At 52.1% G+C, this 16,445-nt stretch overlaps 1 protein-coding gene across 1 annotated transcript in view; it reads right to left on the bottom strand.

Annotated features, from left to right (window-relative positions):
- The window catches only part of LOC140398336 (1-phosphatidylinositol 4,5-bisphosphate phosphodiesterase delta-3-like), a 567,936-nt gene that overhangs the window by 318,130 nt on the left and 233,361 nt on the right, over positions 1 to 16,445 (bottom strand). Inside the window, exon 5 of the mRNA XM_072486917.1 lies at positions 15,349 to 15,574. Coding sequence (XP_072343018.1) covers positions 15,349 to 15,574 — 226 coding nt within the window. The remainder of the gene's footprint in view (positions 1 to 15,348; positions 15,575 to 16,445) is intronic.

A 16,445-nucleotide genomic window follows, 5' to 3' on the forward strand; every position in this document is an offset into this window, starting at 1 on the left:
TTATTGGCGACGGACATGGAAAAGGGAAATATTATCTACATTTGTAACCCCAACCAAGCTACAAGGACCTTTCATTTATGCAAAGGTGATGTTCTTCGCTGCCCCCATATACGAGGACATAGTATCGACTCATGGAAGGTCACCAAATTCAAGGAAAATGCAGGACTCATGAAGCAATTGCACCGGTCCCGGCGATGGGAAGGGAACATTATATGGACATTGTCTTGTTTTTGGAGTACATGTAAATTTGATTTTGGATGTGTTAAGATTGGTGCGATAAAGGTAACATCAGACCGTCAGGAGAAGGTAGGAGGAGGTTGTGGGAGAGAGGGGGGGACTAGAGAGAGGACGGAGCGTGTGAGAAGGGGAGTACAGCTAGAGCGTAGGTTATCAGAAGATACACTTTATTTAGTTAAAGGCCACACTGAGGAAAACCCGGGTAGTATGAATCTCTTCTACCAGATTTACCACCGCTTGTATGGCCACGGACGGGTTGTCTGCTACCCGAACCCCGCAGCGGTGTCTAGGTTATTTTCTGTTTCACCGCTTTGGGGCACTCCCCAAACGGTGGTTCATTGTCAGCGTTCCGAGCCACCGCCCGAGCAAGTCACTCTTCCTTACGATCCGGGTTCAGCACCACCGGTTATTTGCCTTCCCCTTCCTCGGGATAATCCCCACTCACAGTATGATAGGCTGCAACGGTGGAGGGCGTACATACCTAGCCACTTCACTCCCAATAGGGATTCCCGGTCGTACGAGAATTGTTTCAGCAGTGAAGGATACGGCTGTTTGCTGGTAGAGGTGGAAACGAATATAACATGTCTGTTCCCCACCTGTACGGACAGGAGGTGTCATATCACCCAGGCGTCTGGCCAATGCGTTTGTTACAACACCACTGGCGTTCTATTGAACGCCGGCCTCCAGCTCTTTTGTGGCTGGGCGAATGTTTCTCATATCACTGTTGGGACTAGGGCTTTCCGCATTGCTGGGCGGCCCGAATGGGCATTCCAGGGCTGGATAGACTGGGCTACTGGGGGATCCCTACGCAACCGATATACTGATTGTGATGCTCACCTGTACACGGAACAAGGATACTACTTAAAAAAAAATGGTACAGCAACTAATGTTTTGTCACCCCCATTTCCCCGCCAAATTGCTATTGGGACTCTAGTCCCTACCACAGTCCCCTGCCCCTCGGCGTGGATGCTGCATAATCAGTTAGCACGCCGGGCAGTCTCAGCTGAATTCTGCGAGAACTGGAAAAAACCTCAGGTTCTCGCACCCAACCGGGGCCCCTCAGCCCGGTGGGGAATTCGGAGCATCTTGACACTGGGAGGTGTGGGGGGTTCCTTGGCTGTCAGCGATAGGAATTATTTTATTTGTGGCCTTACCATCTTGGGAAATGAGGCCTTGGGAGCCCTTGGGGCAATGGCCAGGGAATTGTCTCGGCTGCGGTTGTTTGCAATGCAGAACCAGTGTGCTCTTGACTATCTTCTGGCCCGTGAGGGTGGGGTATGCGCCATGGTGCAGGGCAGGTGTATCATGGGAGTTCAAGACTTAACCGCTGGCATCACTAAATTTATGGATCACATACGGGATCACCTGGACGGAATGCAGGATCCTGGCTCTTGGGGTAACTGGGGATTTGGAGGTTGGAAGGACTGGTTGATGGATATGGCCATGTATTTAGCAGAGGCTATTGGCTGCATCTTTGTGGGCCCAGCCATCCTTAAATGTGTGATGGGTAGAATGCGGGGTAGACTGGAACAGATCAACGCCCCTAGAATCTTGGCTGTCAGAATCCATGAGGGTGCAGCAGATGAAGGGGGGCTACGCCAGGAATTGGAAATGCAGCGACGGATCTTTTTAGATGAGGGACCGTAGCTATGGATTGGATAGTTCGGTTATCATGGAATGATAAAAGGAGGGAATGACGAATGTGAGATAAAATAGTTACTTTAGAGATATTAGTTACTGTAATTTAGAGATAGGACAGTCTCATTCTGGTGAGTTCACAGACAAAGGATTTCAGACCGCATGGCAAAGCAAGGAGGAGGTGTGTCCACCAAAGGAGGAGAAAAGGATGCTGGGTAATAAGGGAGCCAGAGGAAGGGATGAGAAGTGAGCCAATCAGAATGTATGACCAGGTCAGGAGGGGTATAGGATGACCTATGGGAATTGTGTATGTGAAACTTGATACCATTTGAATTGATTTGCAGAAATCCCTTTGTCTCTTTGTTCATTCGCTTTCCGGGGTGTAGGAGACTGGATGTGTCCTATGCTTCTGTGAAATGAATCAGGCTTGCAAGCCAAATAAAATAACTAATGCTGTACCTGCAAATCCATCTCGACTTTTATTGAGGCCAGACTGACGGGTAAAGAAATTTGTATTTTGTCAACTGTAACACTCTGATATACCCACACCCCTCACTGTAACACTCTGATATACCCACACCCCTCGCTGTAACACTCTGATAAACCCACACCCCGCACTGTAACACTCTGATAAACCCACACCCCGCACTGTAACACTCTGATATATCCCCCACCCCCCACTGTAACACTCTGATAAACCCACACCCCTCACTGTAACACTCTGATATACCCACACCCCTCACTGTAACACTCTGATAAACCCACACCCCGCACTGTAACACTCTGATATATCCCCCACTGTAACACTCTGATAAACCTACACCCCTCACTGTAACACTCTGATATACCCCACACCCCTCACTGTAACACTCTGATAAACCCACACCCCTCACTGTAACACTCTGATATACCCACACCCCTCGCTGTAACACTCTGATAAACCCATACCCCGCACTGTAACACTCTGATAAACCCACACCCCGCACTGTAACACTCTGATATATCCCCCACCCCCCACTGTAACACTCTGATAAACCCATACCCCGCACTGTAACACTGATAAACCCATACCCCGCACTGTAACACTCTGATATATCCCCCACCCCCCACTGTAACACTCTGATAAACCTACACCCCTCACTGTAACACTCTGATATACCCCACACCCCCCACTGTAACACTCTGATAAACCCATACCCCGCACTGTAACACTCTGATATATCCCCCACCCCCCACTGTAACACTCTGATAAACCCACACCCCGCACTGTAACACTCTCTGTTTAATCTCAGTGTAGGTACTGGGAAGTGATGGGGATCCCAGGGTGGTCCTGGATCGCGAGTAGTTAAGTTATGATCTGGCATTAATCATTTAATGTTTCTAAATATAAAAATATAGCGCACTGAGTAACAGGATGCCAAGGGTTGCACCCTCCCAGCCAAGCTGAACAAACCCTTACTGAAACCTTGTAAACAAGTCATTGGATCATATCTATTTTAACATTCTCACACTATGACTAGCTCTACCCATGTGAAATATCTGTGCATTGATTATCTGAATTCCTGTTTTGCAGTGAGTATAATGGTTTTTATTTAAACCTTTTTTTTTAAACTAGTTTTACAGAAGCTGAGGGCAGTATATAATAAACATGCTGTTTTCCCACAATTGTCAAACTGTGTTCACTTTTCTGTTCATAATCGCTGTTGTAACACTCGGTGTTGAGACTGTGAGGTAGATTAGGCAGGAAGAGGTATGGCTGTGTCAGCTGTGGGTCAGAGTCCCGCATTCAGAATCAGGAGGTTGTGGGTCCGAGTCTCTTTCCTCAGACTTGAGCACACGGGCCTGAATTTCCCAGGTGGTGGGGTTTCGCTTCCCGCCATCCGGAGGGTTGGTGGTGAACGCATCCTCGCCGACTCCGAGTGCCTCGCAGGTATTTCACGCTCAAACGAGCCTTAAGGGGCTACAGACGGGACTTGTGCCTCTCACTCGGGAGGAAGGCCCACCTGAGGGAGCTGTTGGTCAATCTGGTTGGTTGGTAGCTCTCAGTCCTTGCAAGAGAAAGGCTGCGTCCAGCCACCAGAGGTCAAGCTAAGTTTAAGGGATCGCAGGGCAGGTAGGGTAGGGAAGGGAGCGGGGCAAAGGGGGCGATCTCAGGTGGGGAAATCCGATCCAGCGGCCACTAGACCTTAAGGGACTTCAGAAGGCCCTCAACATTTGAGCCCTTAATTATCCGGCTTCCCCACCACAAGATTAATCCTCCCGCCACCCTTAAAATTGAAGCTGGGTGGGAAATGGCTCTTAATTGGCCACTTACTGGACACCTGGTGGTCTTAATTTGGCAGGATTGAGACCTTACCTACTTTCATGTAAAATCACTGTGTGGTCAGTGGATTGGGGGGGGGATCGGATCTGGTTACTTTCGTTTCCCGCACCCACCCCTGCCACCCGCCTGTAAACCAGTCAGTGGGGGCAGCGTGGAATTCTGGCCACAATCTATCTGACACGCCAGTGGAAGGCTGAGGGAGTGCTGCTCTGTCGGAGGTGCCATCGTTCAGAATAAACGGAGGTCCTGTCCACCATCTCAGGTGTAAAATTTCCCATGGTGCTGTGCAAAGAAGAGCAGCAGATAGCCCCGAGGTCCTGATCAATCCTTACCCTCGATCAATATCCTAAACACAGTGGTTAGCACTGTTGCTTCACAGTGTCAGGGTCCCCGGTTCGATTCCCGACTTGGGTCACTGTCTGTGCAGAGTCTGCATGTTCTCCCCGTGTCTGCGAGGGTTTCCTCCGGGTGCTCCGGTTTCCTCCCACAAGTCCCAAAAGACGTGCTTGTTAGGTGAATTGGACATTTTGAATTCTCCCTCCGTGTACCTGAACAGACACCGGAGTGTGGCAACTTTTTGCAGTAACTTCATTGCAGTGTTAATGTAAGCCTACTTGTGACACTAATAAACATTATTATTATCCACGATTATTCTGTCCTTCTCACATTACTTTTTGCTGTTTGGCTGTGTTTCCAGTATTACAACGGTGCCTACATTTCAAGTGTACTTCACTAGCCGGGAAAGGGGTTGTGATGTATTTTGGTGCTAAGTAAATGCAGATCTTACTTGCTATAACGATTATGGGCTTGTTGCCTGCTTATCTACACTGAAGTCAAGAACAAGGCTTGCAGACTTAGAGCTAAGTTGGATCTTCATGAGTCTAGCTGTGTCCCTCCTTCACTAATGTCACCACAGCTCAGTGATCCTCAAGGACCTGTAGCCGAAAACCATCTGCACTCCACTGAACCCACTGTGGAATAATCTTGACAAAACACTCCTAAAAGGCACTAAATTGCCTCCTATGTCAAATAGAATCATAGAATAGCTACCGCACAGAAAGAGACCATTCAGTCCCTCGTGTCCATACTGGATCACTGCAACATCAATTCATCCAGTCCCACTCGGGGAGGTGGTGGCGAAGTGGTATTGTTGCTGGACTAGTAATCCAGCAGGACAGGTTAATAATAATAATCTCTATTATTGTCACAAGTAGGCTTACATTAACACTGCAGTGAAGAACTGTGAAAATCCCCTAGACGCCACATTCTGGCGCCTGTTCGGGTACACTGAGGGAGAATTCAGAATGCCCAATTCACCTGACAAGCACATCTTTCAGGACTTGTGGGAGGAAACTGGAGCACCCGGAGGAAACCCACGCAGACATGGGGAGAACGTGCAGACTCTTCACAGATAGTAACCCAAACCGGGAATCGAACCCAGGTCCCTCGCACTGTGAAGCAACAGTGCGAACCACTGTTCTACAGTGCAGCCCATTGCTCTGGGGACCCGAGTTTGAATCCAACCAAGGCAGGTGATGAAATTTGAATTCAAGAAACCATGAATAGGATCGCAATAAGGTGGCACAGTGGTTTGCATGGCTGCCTCACAGTGCCAGGGACCTGGGTTCAATTCCGGCCTTGGGTGACTGTCGCGTGTGGAGCTTGCATGTTCTCCCTGTGTCTGCGTGGGTTTCCTCCGGGTGTTCCGGTTTCCTCTCACAGTCCAAAGATGTGCAGGTTAGATGGATTGGTCAGGCAAAATTGCCCCTTATTGTCCAAAGATGTGCAGGTTAGGTGGGGTTATGCTAGAGGGTGGGGGGCCAGCTAGGGTGCTCTTTCAGACGGTTGGTGCAGACTCGATGGGCTGAAGGCCTCTTTCTGCACTGTAGGGATTCAATGGATTCATTGACGTAAAAAGCATTTGGACCATTAACATCCTTCAGGGAAGGAAATTTGTCATCCTTACCTGGTTTGGGCAGTAACTGCCCTCTGAAATGGCCTCGTTCAAGGGCAGTTAGGAATGGGCAATAAATGCTGGCCCATGAATGAATAAAAAACACTCCCCAGCCTTTTCTCATTACTCAGCAAACCTTTCCTTTTCAGACAATAATACAAGTATTCCCTTTTGAATGCCATGATACAATCTGTCTCTACCACACTCAGTGCATTGATTACTTTACTGGGCAGAATGTTATGCCCACCACCAGCAGATTTGCACACAGGGTCACTTGGGAAGCCTGCCCACCGTCCGTTTGTCTGAAATTTAACAGGGGTGGGAACCTGGTGAAAGGTCACGGGCCTGAGAGGTTGGGTGTGATAGAACATAGAACAGTACTGCACAGTACAGGCTCCTTCAACCCACGATGTTGTGCCGACCACTTATTCTAATCTAAGATCAACCTAACTTACACCCTTTCAATTTACTGCTGTCCATGTGCCTGCCCAAGAGTCGCTTAAATGTCCCTAATTACTCTGACTCCACCACCTCCTCTGGCAGTGCATTCCACACACCCACCACTCTCTGTGTAAAGAACCTACCTCTGACATCTCCCCTATACCATCCTCCAATCACCTTAAATTTATGTCCCCTCATGACAGCCATTTCCACCCTGGGGAAAAGTCTCTGGCTATCCACTCTATCCATGCCTCTCATCACCTTGTACACCTCTATCAAGTCACCTCTCTTCCTTCTTCACTCCAGTGAGAAAAGCCCCAGCTTCCTCAACCTTTCTTCATAAGACATGCCCTCCAGTCCAGGCAGCATCCTGGTAAATCTCCTCTGCACCCACTCCAAAGCATCCACATCCTTCCTATAATGAGGCGACGAGAACTGGACACAATATTCCCAAGTGTGGTCTAATCAGGGTTTTATTAAGCTGTAGCAAAACCTCGCGGCTGTTAAACTCAATCCCTCTGTTAATGAAAGCCAACACACGATACGCCTTCTTAACAACCCTATCAACCTGGGTGGCAACTTTGAGGGATCGATGTACTTGGATCCCAAGATCCCTCTGTTCCTCCGCACTTCCAAGAATCCTGCCTTTAACCCTGTATTCAGCATTCAAATTCGACCTTCCAAAATGAATCACTTCACATTTATCTAGGGGAACTCCATCTGCCACTTCTCAGCCCAGCTCTGCATCCTGTCAATGTCCCGTTGTAACATGCAACAGGCCTCAACACTATCTACAACTCTACCAACCATCGTTGGCAAATTTACTAACCCACCCTTCCACTTCCTCATCCAAGTCATTTATAAAAGCCACAAAGAGCAGAGGTCCCAGAACAGATCCTGCGGGAGACCACTGGTCACAGACCTCCAGGCGGAATACTTTCCATCCACTATCACTTGCTGTATTCTTTCGGCCAGCCAATTCTGTATCCAGATAGCCAAATTTCCCTGTATCCCATGCCAATGCGATACAACAGAAAAATTTCAAAGTCCGGTTTTGGGCATGTTTGGCAGGGACTTTCACGACGGCTGTATTGGCAAGATCACGGACTGTATTCAACAACACATAGTGCCAAATATGAGCCCCCACAAGCTTTTCCGGCTGTCTCGCCGTCTGATTCGCACGACTCACGGCTCAGCTTCTCGCCGCTAACAAGGGGGAGCTGCTTTAAACACTCCCTCAACCACTCACTCCCAGTCAACACACAAGCATGGCAGCACGTAGACCCACTCCTCACTTTGGGCATGGTGACATCACAACGCTGTGGATGACAGGCGGGACACCCTGTCCCCTCAATGGAGACCAGCAGCAGGGTTAGCAATGCCATCTGGGAGAGTTTAGAATTGGCTGTCAGTGTGGGCAGCATGACGAGGAGGACTGTCGTCCAATGTCAGAAGAAGACCAACCACCTCCAACTAGCTGCAGGGGTAAGTTACCACCTCTCTCCTGGCACGCGTTCTGCCTGCCATCCCTCAAATTTCCAACCCCCCCCTCTCCAATCCACTGGCTGATGCCTCGCACCGTCCCACATCTGGGGCGAAATTCTCCGTAATCAGCGCGATGTCCGCCGACCGGCGCCAAAAACGGCGCAAATCAGTCCGGCATCGCGCTGCCCCAAAGGTGCGGAAACCTCCGCATCTTGACCGGCCAAGCCCTAACCTTGAGGGGCTAGGCCCGAGTCAGACTGATTTCCGCCCCGCCAGCTGACGGGAAAGGCCTTTGGTGCCCCGCCAGCTGGCGCGGAAATGACATTGCCGGGCGGCGCATGCGCGGGAGCGTCAGCGGCCGCTCACGGCATCCCCGCGCATGCGCAGTGGAGGGAGTCTCTTCCGCCTCCGCCATGGTGGAGACCGTGGCGAAGGCGGAAGGAAAAGAGTGCCCCCAAGGCACAGGCCCGCCCGCAGATCGGTGGGCCCCGATCGCAAGCCAGGCCACCGTGGGGTCCAGATCGCCCCGCGCCCCCCCCAGGACTCCGGAGCCCGCCCGCGCCGCCTTGTCCCGCTGGTAAGAGCGGTGGTTTAATCCACGCTGGCGGGACAGGCATTCTAGCAGCGGGACTTCGGCCCATTCGGGCCGGAGAATCGTCGGGGGGGGCCCGCCAACCAGAGAATTCGGCAACCGGCGGTGGCGGGATTCATGCCAGCCCCCGGCGATTCTCCGACCCGGCGGGGGGTCGGAGAATCTCGCCCCTGATCTTCGTGCTTGTTCCTCAGAACCCCCTGGCACACACCAGTGCAATCCCTTCATGTTCAGTTGCAGTGCCCATACATGCCACCGTTGACCTATAGACACCCTTGACCTATCAAGTGTGCGACTCACAATGCCCTCTCTTTGCCCCTGCAGTCAAATATAGGTAATAATAAACGGGAAAGGGCCAAGACAGGAGGAGGAATCCTGGAGATTTGAGTCCTCACCCCCAATGAGGAAAGGGCCCTTGAAATTGTGGAATTGCCCAAGGAGAGAACAGTCACCGACAGCGAGGTTGGCTTGTGCAAGAGAGGTGAGGATCCAATGCCCCTTCACCCAGATGACCTGTCTCAAGTGAACTGTTCGCGTCAGACAAAGTAATCCTTCCCTCTCACTGACCACATGCCCATTATCTCGCAGGAACCCCATCTGATGAGGCTGCACCATTCGGAGTCCCCCCCCCCCCAGGTTAGGTGGATTGACCATGCTAAGTCGCTCCATAGTGTCCAAAGGTTATGTGGGGTTATGGGGTTGGGGTGGGAGACTGGGCCTAGGTAGGGTGCTCTTTGAGAGGGTCAGTGCAGATTCGATGGGCCAAATGGCCTCGTTCTGTAATGTAGGGATTCTATGATTCTAACATCAAGTCTACCATTAAGTACATCAATAATCTCTGATTCTATTACTCTGTGTGCTCGAGCATCCCCCATTGTCATCATTCTCTGGGTAAACGTACTCCTCTTTAACACTTTCTCAGTTATTGGCTATCCTATATCGATCTAATTCACTCACGATGATTTCTCCCCTCTTTAGTCTCCATTACACTTTTCTATCTCTGTCAGTTCGCCCAATCCACTCCGTATTATGCAATTTTCCATGGTTGTTGGGATTTGGATGTTAAATCTTTCCACTTACTCTTAATCACCAGCTTGTATTTTTTTTCCAAACGAATGAATCACTTTTAGGTGTTTCCGTCTTGCCAATATTTCCTCTGACTGACTGTTTTTTCATGATGGTGGCTTTTGCCAAAAAATGCCCAACACTGCAATGCACTCTGGGATTTGAACAACAGGAGTCACTGTGCCGTAATACAGGAGACATGGTCTGGAAGGTTAACTTTATTTATTTATAACTCACAAGAAAAAAAGATAATGTGTAAACATCTGGATTGTTACATGCAGTGACTGAGACTAAAGAACAGGCATTTTCTACAAACATATAGGTCTCGATTTATCGCAGAAAGTTCTAAGCGTGTTAGCAAGTGGGAACTGCCATGAGCTTATCGACGCTCGACCAGGCGCAATCATTACAGGTATCAAACATTAATCGGTCCAATTAATGAGGCCCCAGGAGCTTCATACTGCAAAGGATGGTCCTGCCGGCTGATAGGTCAGAACTGCGCCCGCCGGCTCCCTGTCAACACTTAAACCAATCCCGCAGAACAAGCCCCACACAGCTCGCAGCCACGCCACCGAGGAGACCAGCTCCACGATACGGGGATGCCAACCTGGCCAGAATGTTGGACGCGGTCTAGTCCAGACAGGATGCCCAGCTCCCCGGAGGGACTCGGAGGGTCAGCTACAGGGAAGCCAGTGCTGCCTGGGAGTAAGTGGCAGCGGTCGTCAGCTTGGGGAGCATCACCAAGAGTGCCATAAGAAGATCAACGATCTCCACCAGGCCGCACGGGTGTGTTGACACCAGCCCTCTCCTCCGATGACCATGTGCCTGTCACCGGCCCAGCACCATTCTGAACCTCAGCGTTGCCCACGCCTGCCACCCCCACTCCCATCGCCCCACAACGCATGAAGCATGCAGCTGATGATGCCCTTCCTGTGTTCCCACAGGAGAAGTTGGCCCACAACAGAAGGGAGAGGGCCACGATGGACAGCAGGGTGCTGGACATCAGGGTACTCATGCCCTATGAGGAACGGGACCTGGAGGATGCAGAGGTGGCCAAGGATAGATCGGTCACCAAAATCGAGACTGGCGTACGGCGCAGAGGTGAGGACCCACCACTCCCCAGCCAGATGACCTGTCACACGTGGGCCTTACAGAATGATCCATCCCTCTCACTGACCACAAATCCATTCCCTCGAAGCATCTTCATCTGATGGTGCCGGCCCATCCAGGGTGGCCCCCCACCAGCGTCCCAAAAGAACACCACAGTGGGGGCTCCGAGGAGATCAACATATTTGCGGCACACCTGTCATCCCCACGCCCCACTAGCACCGAGACACACATCTCGGTGGGCGAAAGTGGTGGGCAGGCTTCTGGGGCACACTCCGGTGAGCAGCACACAGTTGCTGATGCACATCAGGTGGATGCAGGAATATCCAGGTGGAACAGCAGTCGTGGGGCTGGGTCCCAGTCAGATGCTGAGCCTCTGGACCAGGTTTCCGCAGAGCTGCTGCACTCAATAGGGATTCAGAGAGAGATGTCAGTGACACTCGAGCAGATCCATAGCCGATTGGAGGACTTCCAAAGGCTATAGTGCAGGAGATGGTGCCGGCAATGCGTGGCACCGAGGCCAACACTGCCAGGGTGGCGGCCGCCGTGAGAGCCTGGTGCACGACGTCGGCAGCATGAGTGGATGTTTCCAAGGCGTGGCCAGTGACAGCCATGGCTGAGGGCCCCAGTAGCATGTCCGAGTCACTGGGGGACATGTCCCAGTCCCAGGTGCACCTTCCAGGCACTCTCCAAAGCATGTCCCGGTCTCCGATGAGCATCGCGGAGAGCGGCGACACTATGGTGCAGACACTGAGGAGCCGCTAGGGCTGGCAGAGCCAGATGATGCAGGGGTAGCCAAGACCCAATCCAGCTGCTCCTTTATCCCGAGGTGGCCCCCAGAGTCCTATGGGCAGTGACCGGAAGGAGGGGGTGCTGGGTCCTCATGGGGGGGGAAGGGGTGGAAGGCATAGGGAATGGGGGTGCAACACCATTAGGGACAGTTGGGTTCACAAATGGATAGCATTAAAACATGTTGCACCCAAGAAATATGACACCTCTGTCACGTTATTCTGCATTGCAGGCCGACCCCCAGTTCCCTGCCCCAACTCCCAGGGATTCCATCTCACCCCCCCCCTCCAAGGCACACCACGTGCAGGTGATGGGTGTGAGCAAGCACTCAGCAAGGTAGGAGTCATGGCATAATAATAATAATCTCTATTGTCACAAGTAGGCTTACATTAACACTGCAATGAATTTACTGTGAAAATCCCCGAGTCACCACATTACGGCGCCTGTTGGGGTACACAGAGGGAGAATTCAGAATGTCCAATTCAACTAACAGCACGGGCGGGATTTTCCGACCCCGTGCTGGGTCGGAGAATCGCCGGGGGAGCGGGGGGGGGGGGCGGCGTGAATCCCGCCCCGCCACTCCGACGCCGGCTGCCGAATTCTCCTACGCGTTTTTTTGACGGGGGCGGGGATCGCGCCGTGCCGGTCGGGGGCCGTTGGCAGTGGCCCCTCCGGCGATTCTCCGGTCCCCGATGGGCCGAGCGGCCGCCCGTTTTCGGCCAGTCCCGCCGGCGTGGATTAGACCAGATCCGTACTGGCGGGACCTGGCTCTGAGGGCGGCCTGCGGAGTCCTCGGGGGGGCACGGGGGGATCCGGCCCCGGGTGGGGCCCCCATGGTGGCCTGGCACGCGATTGGGGCCCACCAATCTGCGGGCGGGCCTGTGCCGTGGGTGCACTCTTTCCCTCTGCGCCGACCTGTGTAAAGCTCTGCAATGGCCGGCGCGGAGAAGAAACTCCCTGAGCTTGCGCAGGGATCACACCAGCGGTTCTGCGCATGCGCCAGAACACGCTGCCGCTCCTGCGCATGCGCCAACTCGCACCGGCCGGCGGAGGCCCTTCGGCGCTGGTTGGCGTGGCACCAACCACTCCAGCGCCGGCCTAGCCTGAGTGGTTCACGCCACTCCTTGGAGCCAGTACCGGAGAATCCCGGCCTATGGCTTTCAGGACTTGTGGGAGGAAGCCGGAGCACCCGGGGGAAACCCACGCAGACACGGGGAGAAAGTGCAGACTCCGCACAGTCATCCAAGCCGGGAATCGAACCTGGGACCCTGGCGCTGTGAAGCAACAGTACTACCCACTGTGCTACCGTGCCGCCCAGATAAAACCTGTGTGAGGAAACCCCAATGGATAGATTGAGGAGCACTAGTTCTCAGCTTTCTGTAGGTTAGATCACCCCCCCCCCCCCCCCCACACACACACACCCTCCCCCCGCCTTTGACAGTGACAACACAGTCCCAGCACCCTGGACTGATGTAACACAGACACTTGCAGGAGGGGGGGGGGGGGGCAGCTGGAACAAGGTGTTTGGGGGTTGGAATGGGTGGGGTGGGGAAATGGGTGGTGGGGGAAGGGGAGGATGGGGTGCGGTGATGGACAAAGCCATGACGTATGTGAAGCGGGCGAGGATGAGGGCCTCCCTGGCCCTCTGGGCATGCCAGACCCTCGCCGCTGCCGCCTGTCCTCCTTCCTCCGGCTGGCCCTCTGGGTCTTCTCTGGGCTCGTCCTCCAGATCCTTCAAGGTCCGGCATCTCCTCAGCCTCTTCCTTTCCATCTTGTTCCTCCCTTCCATCTCTTGCACATCGGCCTGCTGCTGTGTGAGGTTGTGCAGTGCACCACCAGAGGGGTCGAGGTATCAGAACCACATTTTGAGCAGTTCGATTCACTGCTCAATGACAGCCCCAATGGCTACCTGGGCCTCATGACATTGGGTCTCCGGCTCGGTCTCTGGCCTCTGTGCTGCCGTCATTGCCAGGCCCTAAGAGGATACCCCTTATCCCCCAAGAGGCAGCCGGCTATCCTGGAGTGGTCCTCCAAGAGGCCGGGGATGTCCGACTGCCCCAGGATGTCGCTGTTGTGCACACTTCCTGGGAAGCGGCACACGTGTGCATGGGGCTGGATTCTCCATCCCGCCAGACCAGTTTTCTGGCACGATCCCGGGCCTGAGTATACTGCCGGTGAAGCAGAGGATCCCGCCGATGGAGAATCTTCCCCATGATCTTCATGTAATGGTTGCACAGGTTGGACGTTCAGGGAATTGAACCCCTTCCTGTTGATGTAGGGCACTACCTGATGCCCCAGTGCATGCCATCTATTACCCCCTGGACCTGGGGCATCCTGGCGAAGGTGGAGAATCCTGCTGTCTGGGTATCTTGTTGTGCTTGGTCCAGGTCGAGGTTTATATAGTTCCTGCCCGGGCAAACAGGGCATCCGTGACTTCACGGATAGACTTGTGGGTTGCAGCTTGTGAGATGCCTCACAAGTCCCCGCTCGAGCCCTTGAATGATTCTGAGGTATAAAAGTTCAGGGTTGTGGTAACCTTGATGACCACCGGGAGCGGAGCGGGTATCCTCCTCCTCCACGTGGTGCCAAGTCCGCAAGGAGATGCCGCAGGTGCTGCAGTGTCTCCTTTTGAGGCGGAGCCCCCTGCAGTACATGTTGTCCGTCATCTGCTCGGAGGACCAGCTATGCCTATACACCTCCCCCTCTGGGTCCGTCCCTGGCCTGATGGCCGGCCGGGTCCTCAGGGTGTGGGACGGGGACCTGCACATGGATTGCCGCCTCGGGCCTCTGTTGACGCTGCTGATGCCACCTTCTCCGATGTCTGGGTGCTTGGCCTGCCAGCAGCACCATGAGGGCAGCTTCCGTGGGGTCCAGGACATCATCCATCTTGTATAATACGATTGATGCCAACATCACTTACTAACCACTGCACCATGCTGGCTCAGTTGTTAGCTTCCTTGTGTCCAGGATCGAAGGTTGTGGGTTGGAACTATTGACACTAGCATTTGAGCACCTGATGTAGGGTTAAGGTATGGCGCAGTGGTGAGGAATTACTGCAATGTCAGATCCAGCCCTGGTGGTTTTGATTCACAGTGAAAGGGAGGAGCAAGTCCTCTTGGTCATAGAGTCATATAATTTACAGTGCAGAAGGAGGCCATTCGGCCCATCGGGTCTGCAACGGCCCTTACAAAGAGCACCCTACTTAAGCCCACATATCTACCCTATCCCCGTAACACAGTAACCCCCACTTAACATTTTTTAGCATGGCCAATCCACCTAACCCGCACATCTTTGGACTGTGGGAGGAAACCGGAGCACCCGGTGGAAACCCACGCACACACGGGGAGAACGTGCAGACTCCGCACAGACAGTGACCCAGACGGGAATCAAACCTGGGACCCTGGAGCTGTGACGCAACTGTGCTAACCACTATGCTATCGTGGTGCCCAGTAAGTACCCAGTAAGGACCAGTAAGTACCGGACCTTAGAGTAAGTACTTAAAAACACACAGGATCTCATTCTGCAGGCTGTTGGGGATGTTCTTGGTGTTAAAAGTGATCACTGTATTCATTTTCCTGGAAATAGTTCCTTTACTTTGCAAAATATTCAATTTGAGAAATTTTGACAAGACAGAGTAATATAACTCAGAGCATTATTATTAACAGACGTACAGATGTGACCCCGCTGTAAGCACAGAAAGGTGAAGATTTGCCATACCTGTTTCATTCAGTTCATATTTGTGTATAATCGCCATCACATTTTCGTCCGTGGCGATTTCGTTCTGTTCCTTTAAGAAATTCTTCATCCCACTGACATTCAGGACCTGGTCTTTTCCTAAGTAATAGTTAAAGATCTGCTCCAATTCTGGTCGCTGCATCAGAAACTTGCAGAACTCCTCAATCTCGTGCTCTTCCAACTTGTTTGTTTTGGATTTGTCACATTGCTGAAGGAGGTAACAGAGAACATGGAGATTTACCCAGGGCAATTGATGAAATTTAAATATTCCCTCTACACAGTCACTGTATCGGTGGAATTTAATCGAGGCAGTACGGATTTTGCTGGTCCTGTCTGGAGAACCAGAGAGTCTCACCTCGCGTCCTTTGTGGACGGCCCACCAAACTGATCACCTAATAGGGACTCGCTGGGCTGACGACAGGCTTTTCCCAGGATGGAGGACTCGAGGGGCAGAGTTGCTGCATTGCAGGAGGGATGGCAGCTACCACAATGCACCCAGGGTAAGACCTCGGTTTGCCAGGGGTGAGTGAGTGTAGGATGGGTGCATGTAAAAGACTCTGTCGGATGTGTGTATACAATAGACATGTGCGTGTACAATAGACGTGTGTAAAATTGATGTGTGCATGTACAATAGCCATGTGTGTGTACAATAGACATGTGTGTGTACACTAGATGTGTGTGTACAATAGACGTGTGCATGTACAATAGACATGTGTGCACAATAGACTCTGTAGGATGTGTGTGTACAATAGACGTGTGTGTGTACAATAGACTCTGCAGGATGTGTATGTACAATGGATGTGTGTGTACAATAGACGTGTGCATGTACAATAGAGTCTGTAGGATGTGTGTGTATAATAGACATGTGCGTGTACAATAGACATGTGTGTGTAAAATAGATATGTGTCTGTGTACAATAGACGTGTGTGTGTACAATAGACTCTGTAGGATGCGTGTGTACAATAGACGTGTGCATGTACAATAGAGTCTGTAGGATGTGTGTGTACAATAGACATGTGCGTGTACAATAGACATGTGTGTGTAAAATAGATATGTGTCTGTGTACAATAGACGTGTGT

The sequence above is a fragment of the Scyliorhinus torazame genome, chromosome 21 (assembly GCF_047496885.1).
Source record: "Scyliorhinus torazame isolate Kashiwa2021f chromosome 21, sScyTor2.1, whole genome shotgun sequence".
Taxonomy (NCBI): domain Eukaryota; kingdom Metazoa; phylum Chordata; class Chondrichthyes; order Carcharhiniformes; family Scyliorhinidae; genus Scyliorhinus; species Scyliorhinus torazame.